Source organism: Hypanus sabinus, chromosome 21, assembly GCF_030144855.1.
Source record: "Hypanus sabinus isolate sHypSab1 chromosome 21, sHypSab1.hap1, whole genome shotgun sequence".
Classification (NCBI taxonomy): Eukaryota; Metazoa; Chordata; class Chondrichthyes; order Myliobatiformes; family Dasyatidae; genus Hypanus; species Hypanus sabinus.
Window position 1 is genome coordinate 10137599 of NC_082726.1, and position 27669 is coordinate 10165267.

The 27669-nt window shown below is 47.5% G+C and overlaps 2 protein-coding genes across 6 annotated transcripts in view; both read right to left on the minus strand.

The window, feature by feature from the left end:
• Positions 1-27669, minus strand: part of tln2b (talin 2b) — a 352925-nt gene that overhangs the window by 320349 nt on the left and 4907 nt on the right. Inside the window, exon 1 of one of the 5 annotated variants that reach the window (XM_059945981.1) lies at positions 6679-6700. The exons of 3 other annotated variants lie outside the window; for them this stretch is intronic. The gene's annotated coding sequence lies outside the window, so the exon portion shown is untranslated. Of the gene's footprint in view, positions 1-4660; positions 4942-6678; positions 6701-27669 lie in introns of those variants that run through there. One more of the 5 variants, XM_059945980.1, reaches the window with a different exon arrangement.
• Positions 10084-27362, minus strand: LOC132379224 (uncharacterized). Its single transcript, XM_059946932.1, has 6 exons — positions 27111-27362; positions 24513-24593; positions 24102-24389; positions 22718-22924; positions 22071-22437; positions 10084-10211 (listed from the first exon to the last, which is right to left on the minus strand). The coding sequence occupies exons 1-6, from the start codon at positions 27192-27194 to the stop codon at positions 10084-10086; spliced, it is 1155 nt and encodes a 384-aa protein (XP_059802915.1). The 5' UTR covers positions 27195-27362.

A 27669-nucleotide genomic window follows, 5' to 3' on the forward strand; every position in this document is an offset into this window, starting at 1 on the left:
AAATGAGTCTGCAGGTTATGGAATCAGTTCAGAGTTGAGGTGAGTGAAGTTATCCACACTGGTTCAGGAGCCTGACGGGTTATAGGGTAACAACTGTCCTGAACCTGGTGGTGTGGGACCTAAGGCTCCCGTACCTCCTGCCTGATGGTAGCAGCAAGAAGAGAGCGTGGCCTGGGTGACGGGGATCTCTGAGGGTAGATGCTTCATTCTTGTGGCCGCGCTCCTTGTGAATGTGCTCAATGATGGAGAAGCCTGTGATGGGCTGGGCTTTTACTTTGTTCTATCTGATTATACTGCGTAATGATCTTACCAGGATGAACAGTCTGCAAAGCAAGCTTTTCACTGCACCTCAGTGCATATGATAACAATAAAACAATTCCGGTTCGCCCTCGTCACTAACTGAGCCCTTCTCTGTAAAGCTGTGTGGTGGTTCAGATGAAACGCCTCTCACACCCATGAAGAAACCACATACAGGGAACTGTCCACCGTATGAAGATGGGGGCTGGACCCTAGTAGGCATTCCCAGCACTGCCAGATGCGAGCACCACTTCACTATCACAGCCTTGGAACTCAGGCACTTTGAAACTAAATCACACCAGAGTGAGACAGGAGGCAGCCATTTTAAAAGGTGGTGATGGGTTCACCTTCCTGAGGGGCAAACCAGAGGAGACACACAGAGAGTGAGCACCATGAGGAATGGCTCGTCGAGTGCCTCAGATTCTGCCCCTGCAGAATCAGTGAACAAACTGAAAACCTCGGCTCATTCTAACACAGAACCAACATGAGATGGTCATCACTGCCACAACACTTCAGAAGGTAAAAGGTAACTTCCCCTCCAACTCCCACAGTATGAGGAGTTCACTGGCTGAACTCCTCCTTATAACAAACTCCTTCACCTGAAACGAAAAACCAGCTTGATCGGACACCTTGGTCAGCATGGACAAGATAGGCCGAAGGCCTGTTTCCATGCATGGGAAAGAATCAGTTAGATGCTATGGAAGCAGGTCCTCTCACCCATGTTGACAATCATCATCAACCAACCTCTCTATTCTCCCACATTTCCATCAAATCCATCCGGATTCCACCACTTAGCTACGCACTGGGAATGATTTAACCTCGCCCTGCACGTCATTGGGAATTGGGAGAACAGGCCATCACAGACAGCGACCAAGGTCAGGGGTTGAACTGTGAGGCAGCAGCTCTACCAGTTGTGCCACCCAAACAAAAGCCTGTGGAGATGCTCTAGTTTCCATCCCCCAAAACTCTTGCAGATTCTAAAATTCCGCTTCCTCCAGACTGGAGGGGGGCAAAGGTGGCCCCATTAGTTAAAAAATAGGGGGAGTAAACAAACAAGGTTCAAGGGGGATGTCGGTAGGTTCAAGGGGGTGGAAGGATTTAGTGTTTTTTTTTACTCAGAGAGTGGTGGATGCCTGGTATGGTGGTGAAGGCAAATACATTAGAGCAGTGGTCTCCCACCATTGGGCCACAGACCAGTGGTTGGGGGCCACTGCACTAGGGACTTTTAAAAGATAGACAGGCACATGGATGCAAGGAAGATGTAGGAATATGGACATGGTGTAGGTACGAGGGATTGGTGGTTTTGATTTGCTTTTTAAGCTGGTTCAGCACAACACTGTTCCTCTGTGTTGTACTCTTTGATGTTCTACATTCTACACTATTGACCTGTTATCAACATTTGGGAAAACACTGGACTCTATAATAATGAATGTGATGTCAAGATACTCAGGAAATTGTGACGTGATTGAGGTGAGTCAATATGGATGTCTGAGCAATCGACTGGTATTCTCAGAACATAGCCAGCAAACAAGAGGAAGGGGAACCAATGGATATGGTGTACCTAGATTCTAGGAAAGCATCCACTTACCAATGTGGCCAGACCCTTGCGGTCTAGGATAATTTGTTTCTACACAGTTCTATAGAGTCTAAAGTGGTTAATGACACCAATGTGGGAATTGCAGAGTTCCACAACTGGCGCAGAAAGTCTGTAGGGTTTCAAAGAGCAATCCTGTCAATCCCATTCTCCCTCTGACTTCCCTGTAACTTATTATCCTTCATGTCCTTATAAACTCCTCAAATCTACAGTCAACCACTTATATTCAAGATCATTCAACCTACGAACACATCCTTTGGCTGTGGGAGTAAACCAGAGCCAGGGAAACATAGACAGTCACTGGGAAACTTTGCAGACTCCAGATACAACACTGGAGGAGAGGATCACTCCCAGAGGCAATGGAATAGTGAGGCAACTGCACTAACTGCTGGGCCACTGCATCATATGAGGAGAAGTTGAGTTGGTTGACTCTCTAATATTTAGTGTTTAGAAAAATGAGAGTTAAAAGAAAGTTGAAAGTTACATTTTCTTAATTGGGACAGGAAAGGAGATTACTCTGAGGGTCAGACTCAAAGCAGAGCTAGCTACAGATTGAGACGAGAAGAGACACTGTCATTAACAGAACAGTGAATCTCTGGAATTCTCTGACTCAGAGGGTTGTGCAGCTTCAATTATTAAGTTCAAAACATAAATTGATTTATTTCTGGGCATTAAAGAAATCTGGGGACAGTTCAGGAAAATAGTGCCATGGATAAAATTCAGCCATGTTCCTGCTGAGGGGTAGAATAGGCTTGAGGGACCAAATGGCCTATTTCTGAACCTATTTCTTAATGTTCAATATCCCTAACTCTTCACTTACTTGACTTCTCTATCTCTGGAGCCACAAACCCCTTGACAATGCAGTTTCCTTTGAGGACCTCGTGTATTCATACCCCATTCTATTCCCATGCTTCTGCTCTCACTCACTCTCATCAAGCATTTATTTATTTATCTACTTCTGATCTACATTGCAACTTCAGCTTGTATTATCCACTCCCAACTGACCTTGGAAGTGCTTCGTAGACAACAAAGAGTTAGCTTCTGTACATTCGTAGATCATACTGTGCAGAAACATGTCCTTGCCCATGCCAACTCTGATGCCTACCTATGCTAATCCCATTTGCTTGCATGAGGTCCCTATCTCGTCCCTATCTTCCAATCCAAGTATCTGCTCAAATACCTTTCACACACTGCACTTGTACTGCTTCTAAGCTTCTACCGTCTCCTCCGGCAGCATCCCCCAATTAACCACTGTCCTTAAGTGTGGGGAAAAACTTCCCTCTGAGATCTCCTTTAAATTTCTCCCCTCTCACCTTAAACCTGGGCCCTCTATTTGTAGGGTCACCTGTCCCGGGAAAAGACTATCTATTCTCATGGTCATTGTATAAAGCTATAAGGTCACTCCTGTATTTCAGTGAGGATACACACAGCCTGCCCCAAGTCTCCTTATAACTACAGCTCTCCATTCCAAGCAACATCCAAGTGAATCTCTTCTGCACTGTCAGATACCACGCACTTCCTGTGGTATAGTGACCAAACATGTACAATACACCAAAATGCAGTCCAACCAATATTTTGTACAGCTGCAACATGACGTCCCAACTTAGCCTGTGAAAGTAAACATACAAATGCCTCCTTCACTACCCTATCTACCTGTGGGCACCACACCCAGAGAGTCATGGACAATAACAAAGTCCCTGCCATTTTCTCTCTCTGTCCTACCAGATTTCAAATTCTCTAAATCCATTATCTCACACTTGTCCAGGTTAAATTCCATCTGCCACCACCCTGCCCAACTTTCCAGCCAATCTGTCTTGCTGATCTTTAGACAAATTACTGTATGTGTCTCTGCCAGTTTTCATGTTACCTGTAATCTTACAAACCAAACCCCTGACTTCCTCATCCATTTATGAGAAAGGTCCCAGCACACCACACCTGACAGGGACAACAGTTTGATAAACCCCCCACCCCCACTACTCTCTACCTCCGAACACCAAGTAAGCTTCCAATCTAGTTTGACAACGTAACCTAAAATCCCTTCCTTGTGCCTTAATTGGAGGCTCTGGGGTTTCACAAGGACAGATTTCCTCCCTGAAGTGCATTAATGATCCAGAGTGTTCTAACAGCAATCTGTTAGTTCTGTCATCAGTACTAACAAGCTTTTCTTTAAAATTCCAGTTCATTGACTGAAATTAAATCGCACAGTTGTTGTCACGATAGGATTTGAACCCTGGTCTCTGGATGATTAGTTCATGCCGAGTGATTACACACCCACCAATGTACCCCATCAGCATCATCCACATTCCCCAAATACCCTCTGAGATTGATCGACACCTCTAGTGTGACGCCACCACCTGGTACATCCCACTGGCCTCCACGATCAGACTCCAGCGGGGCCCTTTTCCTCTCAAGGTTCACTCATCCGTTTCCACCAACACCCCCTCCCCCATGGAATGCGAAGGTGCGGCTCTATACACTTTACCATTTGTAATTCAGTTACATTCCTCACAAGGTCATCCAAAGACAGATCGTGTGACTGTTATACTGAGCAAACCCCCCCCCCACCCCAAAACAACTGTATTTATTCAGTTTGGGTGACCTCTGACTGCCAAATGCCTTCACTTTACACCCTCCTTTCGCTCCAGCCCAGAGCCCAGCTTCCAGTCGGAAACAGCTCACACTCTGGCATTACTGAACTCAATAACTACTGCTAACCAGTCTTTACAGTTCACTGAGGATGGCCAGTCGCGAGGAAAAAAAATCACTGACCTGAAATGTTAGTTGTACCTCACTCTTCACAGGCACAGCCTGACTTCCAGCATTCTGAACTGGAAAAATGTTCAACTTAAAAGCATGCTGCTGAGACAAAGGAATGAATGGCAGGCAGATGAAGGAAGTCCCTCATAAATGGTAAAACAGAGGCAAGGAAAGCTCCAACTCTAACTACATTTACTGCAGCTTCCCTGGGCCCACTCAGTCCTGACAGCGCACCATGCAATGCTAGAAAAAGACGTCCTTCATTCTCAAGGAGACTGTGGCAGTATAATAGACGAAGTTAATGAGCGGGAGCTTGCTGTAAGATTGACAGCTTGCAACTTCCAGATCCCTACATGTAAACTCCAATCCAGCTGATTCCCAACTGACATGTGTTCCTGATTATGAACTCATCCTGTCAAACAGTGAGAGACTTGTTTCAAAGATAGGCTCCATGCCAATAATTCAAATAAGACTGTGCTCTGAGAAAACAAACTAGGAAGATTTCCCCTCTCTGCTCATGCTCAGCTGGCACCCTTTCCATCAACTGCTGGCCAAAGCATTTCACGTCAACTGCGCAACGTCAAAGACCTGGGAGGTTGACTCGCTGTTCTGGAACATGTGAATAAGTAGCAAGTATAAAAGAAAAATCAAGATTACGTGACTAGATGGAGAAAAATGAATGATTTCAATTAAAAACATGAGTAAACACTCTGAAAGCTGTGGGGGGTGGGAGAGGTGGGTGATATGAGCCAGTGGAAATAAACTGGAAGCTGGTGGAACAAGTTGGAAATGCAGGAAACCTTGGACGAGTGAGGCTACGCCGGTGCGAGAGAGGATTCTCCAGCTTCACTACACTGTTCTCAGTGTTTCCTCTACAGACCACTGAATCCTGAGTCCATGACTCACTTGGACATTTCCACCATTTGTCACTGATGTTTTCTTTGGCACTTTATGAAAGAAGCAGGAATCGCCAAACAGAGCTCCAGGAACATCTGATTCCAACACTCCACTGCCCAGTCCATGAGCACCTACCACACTGAGCCTCACAGCAGTGGGGATAGCACAGGCACCGGTCACAGTCTGGAGTCACGAGTGACCAGCTGAAAATTGACCAAGAGCTGCCCACGTCCTGAGACAAAGACCGTTCCAACCCACCACCACAGGCAGAACACTACAACCCACCACCACAGGCAGAACACTACAACCCACCACCACAGGCAGAACACTACAACCCACCACCACAGGCAGAACACTACAACCCACCACCACAGGCAGAACACTACAACCCACCACCACAGGGAGAACACTACAACCCACCACCACAGGCAGAACACTACAACCCACCACCACAGGCAGAACACTCCAACCCACCACCACAGGCAGAACACTACAACCCACCACCACAGGCAGAACACTCCAACCCACCACCACAGGCAGAACACTACAACCCACCACCACAGGCAGAACACTCCAACCCACCACCACAGGCAGAACACTCCAACCCACCACCACAGGCAGAACACTACAACCCACCACCACAGGCAGAACACTCCAACCCACCACCACAGGCAGAACACTACAACCCACCACCACAGGCAGAACACTACAACCCACCACCACAGGCAGAACACTACAACCCACCTGTCTGTTCAGCAGTCTCTACTCCGACCCTAAAACCCAGCAAGTCTGTCCCCACATCCCCATCTTCCATCCACCTTTGTCCCTGCCCATCTCCACCCTCCAACCTGACATTCACCCTGCCCCCACACTCCAGAACTAATCCTGTGCCTTCAACTCCCTGCCTTCCTGACTCCACCCTCCCACTGCCATTCCAATGCCCCAAGGAGTACAATTCTTGGTCCCTACACCCAGCTGCCCAAACCCTCCCTGCACACACCCCAGCTGTCCCTCCAGCTGCCAGTGTTAAACCATCTGCCCATGCTAGGCTTCAGGACAGCTCTTCCCAAATCAGACTAGGAAATCAGGCTGAGCACTTCCATTACACTGATTTCAATCACCTGAGCACCCACCTCAGTCTCCAACCGCAGGGACTGGAACCGCACTGTCCAGATACCGACCTCAGGGGAACTGGCAGGTTTAAATCCCCAGGGCAGAGTGTGGATCAGGGCAAAGTGAGTGAGACTGGACTTGCCACAGCCTCTGACAAACTCAGAAAGTTTTCAGCAAACGAAGGATTTTTTTCTGTAGTGTCAGGAATGCTGTGGGCAAATTGTGCACAGCAAGCTCCCACATACATGTCAACAAACCTGCTCACCTGGGAGTAATGACTTAAAGATTATTAGTCAGAACAACACTGGGAAGTTTCCACCACTGTGAGAGGATTGAGAAAACTGAAACCAAGAGACGTTTCACAGCTTAAGCATGGAATTCACGACAAACTACTGCAATCGAATTATATTTCACACACGTACAGCCCAAGAGGACAGACATCCTGTGTTATTTAGTCAAGGGAGATAAACTGGGATTTTCCTGTCACCCAACAGAGCAAATCCCTCACAGCCATTATACGCAAGGAGCAAGGAGAGAAATTGCATTCTTTAGAACATTTCTGAGCTAAGGCCTCAGGCTCCCAGCGACCGGGGTTCAACCCCGGGCTCTGGCTTGTGTATTCTAGGAAGGCATGGGTCCACCAGCTTCATCTCATAGCCCAAAGTCAAGCACATCGGTATATAAACTAGCCAACTGTAAATGGTGTGCAGATGAGCAGGAGAACCTGGGAGAAGCTGATGGGAAGGTGAGGAGACGAATGGGCAGCGTAGAATGAATGCAAATGGACATCTGACTCGAGACAGATTGAAATGCCCAAGTCTCTGGTACATGACCATAAGACCAAAAAGCATAGGAACAGAATCAGGCCATCCGGCTCCTCGAGTCTGTTCCACCATTCAATCACGGCTGATCTTTTTTTCTATCTGCTACTCAACCACAGTTCCTGGGCTTCTTCCCATGACCTTTGGTGCCATGTCCAATCAAGAACCTATTCATCTCTGTCTTTAATACACCCAATGACCTGACCTCCACAGCTGCATGTGGCAACAAACTCCACAATTTCCCACCCTTTGGCTAAAGAAATCGCTCCACATCTCTATTTTAAAAGGGTGCCCCTCTATCCTGAGGCTGTGTCCTCTGAGGCTGGGTGACTCTCCCACCACAGGAAACATTCTTTCCACATCTACTGTCTAGGCCTTTCAACGTCTGAAAGGTTTCAATGAGAACCCCCTCATCCTTCTGATGACAATGATGTAGTGAGGATGACGAAAACAGAAACTGACCGCCACATATTGCCTGTTGTGGGAATCCACTATGCACAAACTACTGCAGCAATTCCTTCTTCTCCACCATAGCTCAATTACAAAAGGCTGCAAAGACCCAAAAGCTGCATGCAAAGTGCTGGGAGAAGGTGGCTGAAAGAGGAATTGGGTAGACCACAAGGTCTAGAATGAGTATCAAGTCTGCTCTGCCATTCCATCAGGACTAATTTCTTTCCAGCACCAGCCCTCCATCGCCTGCCCATCACCCTTAGCCCCACCCCGAAGACCAAGAGGAGAGAGAAAAGGCACAGAGGGGGAACCAGTTACCAGAAATTGAAAAATTCAATGTCCCTGCAGTTGGGCTGGGGGAGTACTCAAGCAGAATACAATGACTGTTCCATTGCTTTGTCTCTAGCCTCATGTTAGCAGGAGAGGAGGCTGGTACAGACAGTCCAGTACAGGTATGGGGAGGAGAATTAAACTGGCTGGCAACTGGGGCAGTGGGGGGGTACAAAATCAAACTGGGACAGACAGTCCAGTACAGGTATGGGGAGGAGAATTAAACTGGCTGGCAACTGGGGCGGGGGGGGGGGGGGGGGTACAAAATCAAACTGGGGCAGACAGTCCAGTACAGGTATGGGGAAGGGAATTAAACTGGCTGGCAACTGGGGGGGTACCAAACTGGGACAGACAGGCCAGTACAGGTATGGGGAGGAGAATTAAACTGGCTGGCAACTGGGGCAGTGGGGGGGGGGGGTGCGAAATCAAACTGGGACAGACAGGCCAGTACAGAAATGGGGAGGGGAATTAAACTGGCTGGCAACTGGGGGGATCAGGAGAGTTGGAAGACGAAGTGAAGATTCTCAGCAAAGCAGCCACAGAGTTTGTGCTTGGTCTCACCAACGTCGAGGTGGCCACATCGAGAGCACCAGATTCCATCAACAACATTCCCGAAGCTGCACATCAATATCTGCCACCCCAGGAAGAGCGCTCTTCTGGGAGTGAAGCACTCCCTTGCCACTAAAGGGATGTAAAGCTGTTTATAAAACAGCAAATTTTTATTTCTTCCCACGTATTTTCCCCCTATCTACCTGAGGTAGTGGATGACATGGCAACCCTGATCTCCTTCCAAAAACCCACACCCTAATGCGTGTTCTCCTGCAGACTGGGGGTCCAGAGTCCGGGACATCCTCACTGGACTGCAATTCAATTCAAGTTTAATTGTCACTTAACCATATACCAATACTCACGAATACAGCCAAACGCAACAGCGTTACTCCAGGGTCAAGGAACAAAGACACATTACCCATAGTCACACACATGAGATCACAACCACGTAATAGGAGTCCCAAGGCCCACCTCCCCACACGACATCACAACTTGATGCATACAAGCCAACAAACCCAAACAGAATATCAATAAAAATACAACACAGAATATGCGTGTATACACCCAGTCCTCGCCCCAACGCCCGACTACCGCTAGGTGACGCCATGACTATGAGGCCCAGTCCTCATATATACAAGCACATATAGAATATTAGAAAACACAACCAGACAAACATATATATATATATATATATATATATTTTAAACCTTCAGTCGCCACAACTGTATTAAGCCGCCCCCGATAGGGCGTGATTGTTCGGACGCCTCACCTCCAGTGGCTGAAAAGCAACCCATTCCACAGCTTGAGGCCCGGGTCCATTGAAGCTGATAAAAAACCCTGTAATCGGCCACTTATCGTCTGCCGGACGAAACTCTGGAGGGGCCGCCCCAACTCCGTTCTGGACACCGCGCCACGCCGCCCCTGGTGAAGCACAACGGCTTCGTCCCCTCACCCTGGGCGGCTGCCAACAGGCTTCAGGCCTGGTCTTCACTACGACTGAGGACAAGGCCCCTCCATCCAACCCTGCTCGCATCCAATAAATCAGCGAACCGAGCTTGCAGTGTACCAGATTAACAACACCCAAAGGGGTCTTGCAATCACAAGAGAAGCCAACACGACGGCCACTCGCTATTTGACCGCGAGCCTCCATCGATTCAGGTGGCAGCTTGTTGCTCAGCTCCTCATCTCTGTCAGCGACCAACTCACTAATGGTGTGAACCTGCAGTCTTTCAGTTCTCCACGCACGGTAGGATCTTGCGATCATTAGATCTACGCTTAGGTAGAACGGTAGCACTTTTTGTTGACCCCGTAGAAGCCGCTGTGACCAGTCGAGCTGCCATCTTGCCGGAAGATGAAGGCACTGAAGAGGAATGATGAATGCTGGATGATGCTGTGACTAGAGGCTGTCACGAAGCACACACGGGACACGACGCAGATATGAGGTGGTTTCTCTAACTTTGTGGGTGGCTTCAGGGCATGCCACTGAGCTCTGAGGGCCACTCAACGCTCAGCAATCCATGGATCTCAGGGCAAGGATTTGCGCTTGAGGGAGACACAATGCTCACGGTTCCAGGGGGATCTCAGTACAACAATTTGTGCCTCAGTGAAGCAAAAGCCCTTTCCCATCTGTTTTACGTATTTTAAAAAAAAACAGGCCAATGACAAAGTTAAATGTTTGTTTCAATCAGTGTCATTACTTTCACGTGGACAAACAGCAGCTCTGAATCACGCATCACACCAGAGCATGTAACACAAAGGAGAGCATATTGTCTGCAGCTTGGATCCTGCATTGCGACACCCAGATGTTGCTGGAGCACCTCAGGCCGTCTCACCCTGCGTCTCCGTCAGCAGAAACCAGCACAACCTGAATGTTCAGTGCGTGACAGCAGATACAGCGCGAGGCTCACCTGTAAACTGTAATAAAGCACCAAGGGACAGCAGACAATGACACTGCACATAACACAGTCGTCTGGGCCATATCGCTGTAATTCCTTTCATACGGACAAACTGTTTGAACTCACCTATATTTCCTCCTCAGCCCTGCAAACTGTAGTATTTAAGACTCCCTGCTGAATATGCTCCCGCTGCCCTTTCAGGAAGAACTTCTGTGACCATAGCTCAGTGTTAACAAACATCTTCTCTTCTCCCACTCAGTTCCTCTGCCCACATCGATGACCTCTGATACCATCCAATGCAAAAGCAGAAACCTCTCTCTGCATTTGGCACTTTGTTACGCTATCTATGCCTAATTATTCCTGATCTCAGGAAAACAATTCCCTCCACAGTAAAAGTGAAAATAAACACTGCTGGCACAGGACATCTGAAACCACGGCAAAAATGCAGCAAATATTCAGCAGGTCAGGCAGCATCTGCGCAGAGTAAAACCAAATTAACTCTTGAGGTCCTCAGAACAAGGATTAGACGAGCTTCAATGAAAGGTCATCGACCTGAAACATCGGCTCCACATGCTGCCTGGCATTCATTTATTTATTTACAGATACAGCACAGAACAGACACTTCTACCAAATGAACCGCACCACCCAGCAGTGCAACTATTTACCCCTTACAATCATCAATTAACCTGTTAATTGGTACGTCTTTGGAACCTGGGAGGAAACCCATGCATTGACGGGCTGGACATACAAACTCCTTACAGGCAGCAGTGAAACTGAACTCCAACGTTCTGAGCTGTAATACTGTCTCGCTAACCACTACACTACCGTGGCGCTAACTACAACACTACCGTGGCACCGGAAGTGACCTGCAGAGTGGTTCCAGCACTTTCTGCCCTTTACTGGTCCCTACCATCCCTGGAGCTGACATCATTCCCATAATAGGATGTCCAGAGCTGGCCACAAGCATTGAACTCGAGGCCCAAGTAGAACGTAACCCAGTTGCCCTCACACAAACATCTTTCTAGAAGAGAAAATTCCATCAGCATCTGAACCACAAGCGGTTTGATAAAAAGAGAAGGCTCCACTTATCCTTGTCCGACCGACCAACAGTGCCAGCAACATAGGTTCCAACCACCTCCCCTCGCTTCTGGATCTGTCGGATCACGGTAACAGATGAAGTTGGTGAAGTGGCTGGACCTCTGACCAGTGGGGGGTTGCCAAGGCCTGGGCACATAACCCAAGCTGAGGGAATCTTCTGACTTCTGCACAGTACCTTCCTTCATTGCCAGTCGTAGGAGAATCCAGAACCCTCACTAAATAGAAGTCACGGACCGTTACAACACAGAAACAGGCATCTCGCCTCATCCCATCGACCTGCACCTAGACCGTACCCTCCACACCTCCCATCGATGTATTTATCCAAATCACTCTTAAATGTTGAAACGGAACCCTCATCCATCAATTCTGCCTGATGAATTGATGAAGTACTTTTCCCACAGGTTCCCTTTCACCTTTCACCTGTAAAGAGGGTTTCTTCTTTTTGGTAACTAGCAGGAATGCTAATTTACTGATAACGAGAATGGTATTCCTTTGTAAACCAAATGGGGGATTAATTTTCTTTCTTCTGAGTCTGTAAGCTTTTGTTGACGGGCTTTTGGGCAGATCGGCGCGAGGGGGTCGAGAGAGAGGACGCAATGCTCTAAGCTGGGCGAGGATCGGACCCCAAAGGGGGGTCCGAGGCCGGGAGATTCTCCGAGGAGGGGGGGGGGATGAAGCTAGATGTGCTTGGTTGACCACTCGGAGGGTCCTGAGCTGCGAGTCGAGGAGTTCGGAGGGTCCTGAGCTGCGAGTCGAGGAGTTCGGAGGGGATCGAATGGTGGCCAGAAGACTTCAGTAATTGAGCTCCAACGGTTGTGCACGAAGTGGTTTGGACTTTGATAAGTTTGGCGCCTTTTCTTTAATTTTCTCTTCATATATACTGTATCGTTATTAATCACTTAGTTATAGTAACCCTTATAAATTGTACTCATTTAATCGCATATGGTGTGCTGTCTGTTTTTGGGCGAGGCGGGGACATCACACAGCATCCACACCAGCTGATTACCCAGTTTGGCGGGGCCGAAGGCTGCTCCCCCTAGACGAAATGAGCTGAGCGAGCCTGAGGCGACCCAGGGAGTTACATTGTGGGGTGCTCGTCCGGGGTTGATTTCTGTGGAAGCTGTGTGATCACCCTCTTTAAATTGTGTCTGCGGCGAAGAGCTGGTGTGCCTTTGTGGGTGTGCGATTGCTGGTTATCGCGGTGTGTGTGTTGGGTGGGGTGGTTTCTGTTGGCTGACGAAATGGTGGTGGGACCATGGGTTGTCCGTACTGTTTGGAGATTGAGGAGTGACAGGTTGGGATGTTTCAGCAGTGGTGAGCTCCGCCCGGTTATTGGAATAACGTCCAGCCCTAAAGGGGCGGAAGCGTGGGCGGAGCGGACCCCTCAGTTGTTGGGTGAGTGGCAGTGCTTGGCTGAGGAAAAGCGACAGGGACAGGTTGAAAGTTTGAGTAGGCGGGCTGGTGACTTTGTTAGAACTGTCGGGCGCAATTACCTCGAAGTGACCGCTGCCAGTTCTGGGAAAGTGTGGGAAAATGCGTGTGGTTCGACTGGAAGTCAAATGCCGCAGCTGGGGAGCTTATCATATCCGTGGCAGGAGATTGGTGGGAAGTTTTTAGGGTATCCTTTTTTGCCTAGGGGGGCAGATAAATTGCTTGTGGTGCCAAGGGGATCTGTCAAGGGGATCAGTTGTTCCGTTGATTCGAGAGGTGTCGGGAAACTTAGAGGAGGCCCAGTGGGGGAACGGCTTGGGGTCTCTGGGGGAGCACGTTCCCAGCAATGTACCAAGGAACTCCCGAAAGGAGCAGACCCTATTCCTGAAGGCTTAGAGGGGCCATGCGCACAGGTGTTGTTACGGATGGATGGAAGTCAAGTTAAAGCCATCCTCAGCACCGGGGCGCCGGTGAAGTTGCTGTACAGTTTGTTTCATAACCGTTATTGGAAGCATTTACCCTTGACAACATTGAGGACACTGGAGATTCGGGGTACCAGTGTCGGTGATTATCCAGACAACGGTTGTTGGTCAGTGAAAATGGAGTTCTTAGAGGCAAATGTGGAGGAGACTGAGGTTCATGAATCGTTAATGCTGATGTGTCCGGACCCTGTTGAGACGGGCAGCGTTTCTGTTCTAGAGAGAACCAAAATCCTGCTGGTGCGCTTGGGAGCCTGCCCGGAGGAGGCGGGTGAGCGCTGTTTGGAGGCATTGTCGATGCACCCAGGGTTTCGAGCTGCTTGTGCGGACGTGTGTAGCAGCATTGGGCTGATAACGAATTCAAACAAGAGCCAGTGGTGGTACGGCCTGGGGGAAGTATCTGATGGTGAGACCCTCTTCGTGGACGCTGCGAAATACCACAAGGGAGGGGAGTTGACTGCTGAAGACACCTCGGAGAGAGAGAGGTTGCGGCGACTGGCCCCTACAGCCGTGGAAGATGTAGGCAGCGTGTGTATGGATTATATTGCGTTGAAGAGGCGCACTGTCAGTGACCAGAATATGGCCCTGAGGGCCAGAGAGGCGATGGCCTGTCTGAGTGGTGCGAAATGGTTTAAGGTGCTGGATCTGAGGAGTGGATGTTGCCAGATCCCGATGAGTGGGGCCAACAAGGAGAAGACGGCCGTTATAAATTCCCTAGGAGTCTTCGGGTCCGAAAAGATGCCACAGGGCATATCTGGAGCCCTTGCAACCTTCCTGCTGGGCAGGTGGAAGACCATAGGGGATGTGGAGGCGTTTGGAGTTTTGGTGTATGTGGATGATCTCTTGGTATTTGGATTTGCCTCAGGAGAATATGAAGTGAGGTCGTTGCAGGAGCAGCTGAGAACTACCGAGTTAAAGTGTTTTCGGGACACGTGCCAGGGCTGGCGAAGGTCGCAGCTCGTGAGAGACTGTCTCTACGGAATCAAGTTTGAAATGAAGACGGAGAGACTGGAGAAAGTGATCTGGAACCATTCGGAAGACTTACAAGTTGGAGAGAATGAAGAAAGTTGTCTGACTGAGGGTAATAGCAAACTGAGAACCCGGAGAGGGGAGTTTGCGGAGGTGAAGAAATTACAGATGAATCTCAGAAGAGAGAAACGGAAACTTGAAGGGAACCTGAAGATGACCATCGACAGTTCAAATGAAGTGCAAAACCTGAAAGTTGATCTGGAAGAAGTCATGAGGAAGAAAAAGCTGGAGAGAAGTGCAGTGAATACTGAACAGGAGGCTGAAGAGACTGCGGGAGCAGTGCAGGCCACGTGTTTCCGTTTGGAGAAGATCAAACAGCAGCTACCGATCACAGGAATGAGGAAGAATACAGATTCGATGGATGATGTGCTGGATGTGTGGTACATGCTGCCTTTTGCTGACTTTCCCTCGATTGAGGAAGAGACCTTTGGCCCTTCTCCCATTGAGTCAGGTGTAGCGGGGAGGGTTAGCTGTGTGCAGTGTGAGGCATGAGTGAGAGGTTGAGAGAGGAGTTGATAGTGGGCCCAAGGTATCCCCAGTTGTGTCCGAGCCTGAAGGGTTTAGGTGAGGGGGTACGGAGGTCTCAGAAGGGTTAGGGAACTCCCAGATAGTTGGCCTAAGTAGCGCCTGAAAAACAGGGCGTGAGGTTTACTGTGTGGGGAGGAGATGTCCCTGTTTGTGCTTGGGTTACGGTGTGTTGGCAGGAAAGGTGGCGAGTTATTTAGTAGTCATGAGGACATGACTTTTATTTGGTGGAGGGAGAGTGTAAAGAGGGTTTCTTCTTTTTGTTAACTAGCAGGAATGCTAATTTACTGATAACGAGAATGGTATTCCTTTGTAAACCAAATGGGGATTAATTTTCTTTCTTCTGAGTCTGTAAGCTTTTGTTGACGGGCTTTTGGGCAGATCGGCGCGAGGGGGTCGAGAGAGAGGACGCAATGCTCTAAGCTGGGCGAGGATCGGACCCCAAAGGGGGGTCCGAGGCCGGGAGATTCTCCGAGGGGGGGGGGGGTTGAAGCTAGATGTGCTTGGTTGACCACTCGGAGGGTCCTGAGCTGTTTGGAGAGTCGAGGAGTTCGGAGGGTCCTGAGCTGCGAGTCGAGGAGTTCGGAGGGGAGCGAATGGTGGCCAGAAGACTTCAGTAATTGAGCTCCAACGGTTGTGCACGAAGTGGTTTGGACTTTGATAAGTTTGGCGCCTTTTCTTTAATTTTCTCTTCATATATACTGTATCGTTATTAATCACTTAGTTATAGTAACCTTTATAAATTGTACTCATTTAATCGCATATGGTGTACTGTCTGTTTTTGGGCGAGGCGGGAACATCACACAGCATCCACACCAGCTGATTACCCAGTTTGGCTGGGCCGAAGGCTGCTCCCCCTAGACGAAACGAGCTGAGCGAGCCTGAGGCGACCCAGGGAGTTACACACCCTTAACCTATGACCTCTAATTCAAGTTCCACCCAACCTCAGTGATCTAGATCCCTCATAATTTTGTGTACCTCCATTAAATCTCCCTTCATTCTCGTATGTTCCAGGGAATAAAGTCCTAACCTATTGAACCTTTCCCAATAAATCAGGTCCTCAAGTCCCAGCAACATCCTGCACTGAAATTTCCTGTACTCTTTCAGTCTTATCGATATCTGTCCGGTAGATAGGTGACTAGAAGATCACACAATACTCCAAATTATGCCTCACCGACTTCTGAAACAACTACAACACAACATCCTAACTCGGTACTGAGTTAACTGAGTACTACTCAGTACTCTTATGAATGTGAATGTACCAAAAGCTCTCTTTATGAACCTATCTACCTGCAACACCACTTTCAAGGAACTATGAATCCATATTCCAGGACCCCTCTGTTCTACCGTACTCCTCAGTGCCCAATCATTCACTGTGTAAGTCCTATCCTGGTTGGTCCTCCCAAAGTGTAACACTCTAAGCTTGTCTGTATTAAGTTCCACCTGCCATTTTTCCCCCTATTTTTCCAGCTGGTCCAGACCCAGCTGCAAGCTTCAATGGCCTTGCTCGCTCTGCAGTACAACTTCAATTTTGCAGATCCAGTTTACCACATTATTATCCAGGTGGTTGATCTAGATGACAAACAGCAATGGACTAGAACCAATCCCTGTGGCACACCACTAGTTAGAGACGCAACCATCTACAACCACTCTCTGGCTTCTCCCACAAAGTTCATGTTGAATCCAATTTACTCCCCCCATGCTGAATAATCAAGCAACTGAACCGTCTGGACCAGCCTCCCATGTGGGACTTTACTAATATCAGGTCCGTTCTGACAACATTCCCACTACTGATGTCAGGACTCACCAACCTATAACTTCCGGCTTATTCTCTGAGCCTTTCTTGAACAAAAGAAAAATGTTATAGCTCTTCTCCAGTTCTCTGGCACCTCACCGGTGATGAAGGACATCTGACAGGGCCCATGCAATTTCTGCACTAGCCTCACACAAGATCCAAAGTACATATAGTCCAAGAACTTTCTGTTCTGCCTCGGAAGTACAGACTATAACCATCTCATAAGGAAATACAAATCCAAAAAATTCATTTAAGATCTCCCCCATCTCCTCAGTGCCCCGCCTTAACCAAGGCTTCATTATCTCTTAAAAACCAAGGTTCCTTAATCCTGTTAGCCTTGCTTCCAGCACCCTAACCACTCACCCATCAACCAACCACCCCCTCGTGGGCAGCTCACCAAGACTCTCCTGTCCAGAGAACACCTCCACCATCTGCAGGACACCCCAACTCCATCCATTCCGCAAAACTGCCATATCCCCTCCCCACCACAGACAGCGTAGAAAAGTACAACCCCTCAGCCCACGCTGACCTTTATCCCAATTTAATCGCACACTTGCCTGCATATGATCCATAAATGATAGCCGAACTTTGCTCTTGCATCAGCTTCCACCACCTCCCCTGTCAACACATTCAAGACACCTGTTTGATATAAAACAAAACCTGCTTTGCAAAGCTCATTTAAACTTTTGCCCTCTCGCCTTAAAGCTATGTCCTCTGGTATATTGCACTTCCATCCCAGGGACAAAACTCTGACCATCTACCCGTTATAATATTATCAACCTTCGTCAGGTCTCCCCTCAACCTCCAATGCTCTAAGAAAACAATCTCTTTTTTTTTGCTAATACCCTCTAATCCAGGCAACGTCCTGATAAACCTCTTCTACAGCCCCTCCAAAGCCGCCACTTCCTTCATATAATGCGGTGACTCCAAGTGTGGTCCAATCGAGACTTTATATCGCTACAACGTGAATCCCCAACACCTTAACCAACGAAGTCACATGACTCATACACCTTTTCTTCTTTGTCACTCTATGCTTCCAACACACAATCCAACCTCCCTACCCAGATCGACACATCCCCTTGCCCCTCTGAGGGTACCATACACCCTAGACCCACTCGTCCATATCAAGCCAACCCCCCCCCCCCCGCCAGGCCACCGTCTCCAACCAGAGGATTCCACAGGACCATGCACAGATCCTGAGCTTCAGGGATCAGACCAGGTGCCAACCATCAAATCACGGGTACAAACAATCTTCAGCCCCTGAACTTCATCGCACAGCTTCCCTGGTGCAACTGCGAAGTGAGGAAGCCCAGAAAAGGAGGCTGGAACACGGCTGGAGCTGGCGCCGGCAGGGAAACAGGCTGCATGGGTGGGAAGAGCCTTGCATCTAAACGACTGCCAAACTGCCTTCCAAGTTCCAGCAGCCTCAGAGAGAATGAAATCCTTGGGAGCAGGCAACATTTGCACCTCAGTCCAGTTACTTTACAACTGCACAATATTCTCATTGAGTGAAACTGACACTGACCCCTTGGAAAGGGTAGATATGTCAAATAGGGGCATCATGTCGGAGGTGCTGGAAATTTCCTATGTTAGCGACCAGAGGAACCCTGACCTTGCCCCTGAAGGAGAAGCTGAGTGAATGTGGAAATAGGACAGACACCAGCGAAAGCAATGCCAACCCTGGTTACCCCCTCCACCACGGCTCAGGACAAAGGAAGGCGGCTCAGAAGCCTTAGTGAAGAACCAGGAGTCAAAAACTGTGCAATGTTCAAAGTGAATTCCTTATTAAAGCACATGTATGTCACCACATACAACCCTGGGATTCATTTTGTTTGCAGGAATTCGCAGTAAGTACGGTAGAATCAATGAAAATCCGCTCGTAACAAGACAGTCGAGCAACCAATGTGCAGAAGGCACAAGCTGTGCAAAACAAAAAGGAGGAAAAAAAAACAAAATAACAGTGTTAAATGAATAAGTATCCGAAAGATTAGATGGAGTCCTTCTAAGTGACTCTAACCATTGTGGTAAAAGTTCCATGTTGGGGTGAGTGAAGTTATTCCCTCTGCTTCAAAAGCCCGATAGCTGATAACTATTCCTGAAACTGGTGCTACAAGCCCTGACACTCCTGTACCTCCTTCGTGATGGCAGCAGCAAGAAGGGAGCCTGGCCTGGGTGGTGGGGGTCCTTGATGATGGATGCTGCTTTCCCATAAGTGTTCCTTGGAGACTCGCTTAACGGTGGGGATCAATACACCTACCCTGCTTCCTACCTACCTTCCTGTTATTGCCACCAAAACAGATAACCTGTCTTTTCATTCTGCATCTGCCATGTGTTGTCACTCCCAAACTACGCTGGAGTTTCACTGTATCCTCTTCATAGCTCACGCTACCTCCCAATTTCCAACGGGATCACAGTTACAAGGTTTAACATGTGCAGAAGTTTATAATCATAGAGTCATACAGCACAGAAAAAGGCCCTTTGGCCCAAATAGTCCAAGCTACCCAAGGTTCCCATTTAAGCCAGTCCCATTTCCCCAGTTTGGTCAAACCTTTCCTACCAATATACCTGTCCAAGTACCTTTCAAATGTTGTTAACGTACATGCCTCAACCACTTCCTCTGGCAGCTCAATCCATGCACTGAACAGCCCTTGTGTGCAAAAGTTAGCCCTCAGATTCCTAGTAAAACTTTCCCCCTCATTATAGCAGAGAATAGGCCCCTTCCACCCCTTTGAGCTATGCTGTGCAGCAATCAAATTTAGTCCTCGCCAAATCACGGGACAGTTTAGCATGACCAATTAGCCTATCAACCTGTACGTCTTTGGACTATGGGAGGAAACGGGTGCACGTAGAGGAACCCCATGTGGTCACGGTGAAAACGTACAAATCCTTACAGGCGGTGTGGGAATTGAACTTGGGTCGCCTATATTGTAAAGCGTTGTGCTAACCATTACGCAACAATGCTTAAACCTGCGCCCTCTAGTTCTTGGTTCTCCAACCCTGGGAAAAAGAATATCTTCGTAAAGAGTGTGAGAAATACCGTGGAGGGTTATCAAGGGTTAGTGCACTCGTGGTATTTAAAGATGAGGCTGATATCCTTTTGAAAGATCTTGGAACGGAGGGTTTTGGGAAAGTGGACAGACCAGTCTGATAGTGCTGTACAGCACAGACACCATTCCTGCTGACCACAATTCCGATCACCTCCAACACCATTCATCTGCTTTAGGTCTGTCCCTATCCAAGTAACTTTCCAAATGCCAGTTAAACATTGTAATTAGACCTAGCTCCACAACCTCCTCTGGCTTTTCATTCCAGATAACCACCATACCCTGCATGAAAAACTTACCTCTCACATCTCCTTCAAATTTCTCCACTCTGCAAACCAGGGCCCTCTCATTCTTGGCTCTCTGCCCTGGGAAAAGACTATCTATGCTTTGTACGCCTTCCATTACTGTAGAAACATCTGAAATATCATACATCAGCCTCCTACATTCCAGAGTAACCTGGCCTATTCAATCTCTCTTTATAACTCCAGCTCTCCGTTCCAGGAACCACACCAGTTCCTGGAATCCTGGAACCATACGAAATTCACTGGCATACCCGTGAATCTCTCTATTGCCTGTAGTGTGTAGTGTAGCAACCAAAACTCCAAATACTGTCCAAATGATGAAGAACTGCAACATGATGCCCAAACTGATACTCAACACCACCAAGTACCCACCAGTATCTCCACATCAACACTCCAACACCACAAAGTACCCACCTGTATCATCACATCAACACTCCAACACCACAAAGTACCGACTACTATCACATCAACACTCCAACACCACAAAGTACCCACCAGTATCTCCACATCAACACTCCAACACCACAAAGTACCCACCTGTATCATCACATCAACACTCCAACACCACAAAGTACCGACTACTATCACATCAACACTCCAACACCACAAAGTACCGACTACTATCACATCAACACTCCAACACCACAAAGTACCAACTACTATCACATCAACACTCCAACACCACAAAGTTCCCACCTGTATCATCACATCAACACTCCAACACCACAAAGTACCCACCTGTATCATCACATCAACACTCCAACACCACAAAGTACCCACCTGTATCATCACATCAACACTCCAACATCACAAAGTACCGACTACTATCACATCAACACTCCAACACCACAAAGTACCCACCTGTAACATCACATCAACACTCCAACATCACAAAGTACCTACTACTATCACATCAACACTCCAACACCACAAAGTACCCACCTGTATCATCACATCAACACTCCAACATCACAAAGTACCCACCTGTATCATCACATCAACACTCCAACACCACAAAGTACCCACCTGTATCATCACATCAACACTCCAACACCACAAAGTACCCACCTGTATCATCACATCAACACTCCAACACCACAAAGTACCGACTACTATCATGTCAACACTCCAACATCACAAAGTACCGACTACTATCACATCAACACTCCAACACCACAAAGTACCGACTACTATCACATCAACACTCCAACACCACAAAGTACCAACTACTATCACATCAACACTCCAACACCACAAAATACCCACCTGTATCATCACATCAACACTCCAACACCACAAAGTACCTACTACTATCACATCAACACTCCAACACCACAAAATACCCACCTGTATCATCACATCAACACTCCAACACCACAAAGTACCTACTACTATCACATCAACACTCCAACACCACAAAGTACCGACCTGTATCATCACATCAACACTCCAACACCACAAAGTACCGACTACTATCATGTCAACACTCCAACATCACAAAGTACCGACTACTATCACATCAACACTCCAACACCACAAAGTACCGACTACTATCACATCAACACTCCAACACCACAAAGTACCAACTACTATCACATCAACACTCCAACACCACAAAATACCCACCTGTATCATCACATCAACACTCCAACACCACAAAGTACCTACTACTATCACATCAACACTCCAACACCACAAAATACCCACCTGTATCATCACATCAACACTCCAACACCACAAAGTACCTACTACTATCACATCAACACTCCAACACCACAAAGTACCCACCTGTATCATCACATCAACACTCCAACACCACAAAGTACCAACTACTATCACATCAACACTCCAACACCACAAAGTACCCACCTGTATCATCACATCAACACTCCAACACCACAAAGTACCGACTACTATCACATCAACACTCCAACACCACAAAGTACCCACCTGTATCATCACATCAACACTCCAACACCACAAAGTACCAACTACTATCACATCAACACTCCAACACCACAAAGTACCCACCTGTATCATCACATCAACACTCCAACACCACACCCACCTGTATCATCACATCAACACTCCAACACCACAAAGTACCAACTACTATCACATCAACACTCCAACACCACAAAATACCCACCTGTATCATCACATCAACACTCCAACACCACAAAGTACCGACTACTATCACATCAACACTCCAACACCACAAAGTACCCACCTGTATCATCACATCAACACTCCAACACCACAAAGTACCAACTACTATCATGTCAACACTCCAACACCACAAAGTACCCACCTGTATCATCACATCAACACTCCAACACCACAAAGTACCGACTACTATCATGTCAACACTCCAACACCACAAAGTACCCACCAGTATCTCCACATCAACACTCCAACACCACAAAGTACCGACCTGTATCATCACATCAACACTCCAACACCACAAAGTACCGACCTGTATCATCACATCAACACTCCAACACCACAAAGTACCGACCTGTATCATCACATCAACACTCCAACACCACAAAGTACCGACTACTATCACATCAACACTCCAACACCACAAAGTACCCACCTGTATCATCACATCAACACTCCAACACCACAAAGTACCCACCTGTATCATCACATCAACACTCCAACACCACAAAGTACCCACCTGTATCATCACATCAACACTCCAACACCACAAAGTACCGACTACTATCACATCAACACTCCAACACCACAAAGTACCCACCTGCATCACCACATCAACACTCCAACACCACAAAGTACCCACCTGTATCATCACATCAACACTCCAACACCACAAAGTACCAACTACTATCATGTCAACACTCCAACACCACAAAGTACCCACCTGTATCATCACATCAACACTCCAACACCACAAAGTACCAACTACTATCACATCAACACTCCAACACCACAAAGTACCCACCTGTATCATCACATCAACACTCCAACACCACAAAGTACCAACTACTATCACATCAACACTCCAACACCACAAAGTACCCACCTGTATCATCACATCAACACTCCAACACCACAAAGTACCAACTACTATCACATCAACACTCCAACACCACAAAGTACCCACCTGTATCATCACATCAACACTCCAACACCACAAAGTACCGACTACTATCACATCAACACTCCAACACCACAAAGTACCCACCTGTATCATCACATCAACACTCCAACACCACAAAGTACCAACTACTATCACATCAACACTCCAACACCACAAAGTACCCACCTGTATCATCACATCAACACTCCAACACCACACCCACCTGTATCATCACATCAACACTCCAACACCACAAAGTACCAACTACTATCACATCAACACTCCAACACCACAAAATACCCACCTGTATCATCACATCAACACTCCAACACCACAAAGTACCGACTACTATCACATCAACACTCCAACACCACAAAGTACCCACCTGTATCATCACATCAACACTCCAACACCACAAAGTACCAACTACTATCATGTCAACACTCCAACACCACAAAGTACCCACCTGTATCATCACATCAACACTCCAACACCACAAAGTACCGACTACTATCATGTCAACACTCCAACACCACAAAGTACCCACCAGTATCTCCACATCAACACTCCAACACCACAAAGTACCGACCTGTATCATCACATCAACACTCCAACACCACAAAGTACCGACCTGTATCATCACATCAACACTCCAACACCACAAAGTACCGACTACTATCACATCAACACTCCAACACCACAAAGTACCCACCTGTATCATCACATCAACACTCCAACACCACAAAGTACCAACTACTATCATGTCAACACTCCAACACCACAAAGTACCCACCTGTATCATCACATCAACACTCCAACACCACAAAGTACCCACCTGTATCATCACATCAACACTCCAACACCACAAAGTACCCACCTGTATCATCACATCAACACTCCAACACCACAAAGTACCGACTACTATCACATCAACACTCCAACACCACAAAGTACCCACCTGCATCACCACATCAACACTCCAACACCACAAAGTACCCACCTGTATCATCACATCAACACTCCAACACCACAAAGTACCAACTACTATCATGTCAACACTCCAACACCACAAAGTACCCACCTGTATCATCACATCAACACTCCAACACCACAAAGTACCAACTACTATCACATCAACACTCCAACACCACAAAGTACCCACCTGTATCATCACATCAACACTCCAACACCACAAAGTACCAACTACTATCACATCAACACTCCAACACCACAAAGTACCCACCTGTATCATCACATCAACACTCCAACACCACACCCACCTGTATCATCACATCAACACTCCAACACCACAAAGTACCAACTACTATCACATCAACACTCCAACACCACAAAGTACCCACCTGCATCACCACATCAACACTCCAACACCACAAAGTACCCACCTGTATCATCACATCAACACTCCAACACCACAAAGTACCGACTACTATCACATCAACACTCCAACACCACAAAGTACCCACCTGTATCACATCAACACTCCAACACCACAAAGTACCCACCTGTAACATCACATCAACACTCCAACACCACAAAGTACCAACCTGTATCATCACATCAACACTCCAACATCACACCCACCTGTATCATCACATCAACACTCCAACACCACAAAGTACCCACCTGTATCACATCAACACTCCAACACCACAAAGTACCCACCTGTAACATCACATCAACACTCCAACATCACACCCACCTGTATCATCACATCAACACTCCAACACCACAAAGTACCCACCTGTAACATCACATCAACACTCCAACATCACACCCACCTGTATCATCACATCAACACTCCAACACCACAAAGTACCGACCTGTATCATCACATCAACACTCCAACACCACAAAGTACCCACCTGTAACATCACATCAACACTCCAACACCACAAAGTACCCACCTGTAACATCACATCAACACTCCAACATCACAAAGTACCGACCTGTATCATCACATCAACACTCCAACACCACAAAGTACCCACCTGTAACATCACATCAACACTCCAACATCACACCCACCTGTATCATCACATCAACACTCCAACACCACAAAGTACCGACTACTATCATGTCAACACTCCAACACCACAAAGTACCCACCTGTATCATCACATCAACACTCCAACACCACAAAGTACCCACCTGTAACATCACATCAACACTCCAACATCACACCCACCTGTAACATCACATCAACACTCCAACACCACAAAGTACCCACCTGTATCATCACATCAACACTCCACCACAAAGTACCCACCTGTATCATCACATCAACACTCCAACACCACACCCACCTGTATCATCACATCAACACTCCAACACCACACCCACTTGCATCACCACTTCAACACTCCAACACCACAAAGTACCCACCACTATCTCCACATCAACACTCCAACACCACAAAGTACCCACCAGTATCTCCACATCAACACTCCAACATCACACCCACCTGTATCATCACATCAACACTCCAACATCACACCCACCTGTATCATCACATCAACACTCCAACACCACAAAGTACCGACCTGTATCATCACATCAACACTCCAACACCACAAAGTACCGACTACTATCATGTCAACACTCCAACACCACAAAGTACCGACCTGTATCATCACATCAACACTCCAACACCACAAAGTACCCACCAGTATCTCCACATCAACACTCCAACATCACACCCACCTGTATCATCACATCAACACTCCAACATCACACCCACCTGTATCATCACATCAACACTCCAACACCACAAAGTACCGACCTGTATCATCACATCAACACTCCAACACCACAAAGTACCGACTACTATCACATCAACACTCCAACATCACACCCACCTGTATCATCACATCAACACTCCAACACCACAAAATACCCACCTGTATCATCACATCAACACTCCAACACCACAAAGTACCGACCTGTATCATCACATCAACACTCCAACACCACAAAGTACCGACCTGTATCATCACATCAACACTCCAACACCACAAAGTACCAACTACTATCACATCAACACTCCAACACCACACCCACCTGTATCATCACATCAACACTCCAACACCACACCCACCTGTATCATCACATCAACACTCCAACACCACACCCACCTGTATCATCACATCAACACTCCAACACCACACCCACCTGTATCATCACATCAACACTCCAACACCACAAAGTACCCACCTGTATCATCACATCAACACTCCAACACCACAAAGTACCCACCTGTATCATCACATCAACACTCCAACACCACAAAGTACCCACCTGTATCATCACATCAACACTCCAACACCACAAAGTACCCACCTGTATCATCACATCAACACTCCAACACCACAAAGTACCAACTACTATCACATCAACACTCCAACACCACAAAGTACCCTCCTGTATCATCACATCAACACTCCAACACCACACCCACCTGTATCATCACATCAACACTCCAATACCACAAAGTACCGACCTGTATCATCACATCAACACTCCAACACCACAAAGTACCGACTACTATCACATCAACACTCCAACACCACAAAGTACCCACCTGTACCATCACATCAACACTCCAACACCACAAAGTACCGACTACTATCACATCAATATTCTGAAGGACCACTTCACCGAGCATCCGTCCACCAGAACAAGCGTGATCTCCCAATGACCACCCATTTTAATTCCAGTATGTCCATCCGTGGCCACCTCCACTGTCGGCAGGTAGCCTCCAACCTGATGGCATCAACATCGATTTCTCAGACTTCCAGTTATGTCCCTCCCCCCCTTCACCATTTCCCGTCCCCTTTTCCCTTTCATGTTAACACTTTGCCTGCCCACCGCCTCCCATTGGTGCTCCTTCCTCCCCATTTTACTTTCTTCCACGTCCCTCTGTCTCTTTCACCACTCAACTTCCTAGCTCTTTGCTTCATCCCTCCCCCTCCAAGTTTCACCTATCTTCTGACGTTTCTCTCTCCCCTCCACCCCATCTTCCAAATCTACTCCTCAGCTTTCCTGCCGAAGGGTTTCGGCCCAAAACATTGACCTTGCTTTCTTCCATAGACGTTGCCTGGCCTGTCGAGTTCCTCCAGCCCTTTGTGTGTGAATTTTAC

Excerpts from the sequence above, each read along its gene's own strand:
- LOC132379224 (XM_059946932.1), bottom strand. The coding sequence starts at position 27,194 with ATGCTCGGTGAAGTGGTCCTTCAGAATATTGATGTGATAGTAGTCGGT. Across the intron at positions 24,594-27,110 it reads GTGTTGATGTGATGGTACAG|GTGGGTACTTTGTGGTGTTG; the intron begins GTGGGTACTTTG and ends GTGATGATACAG. Across the intron at positions 22,925-24,101 it reads GTGTTGATGTGATGATACAG|GTCGGTACTTTGTGGTGTTG; the intron begins GTCGGTACTTTG and ends GTGATGATACAG.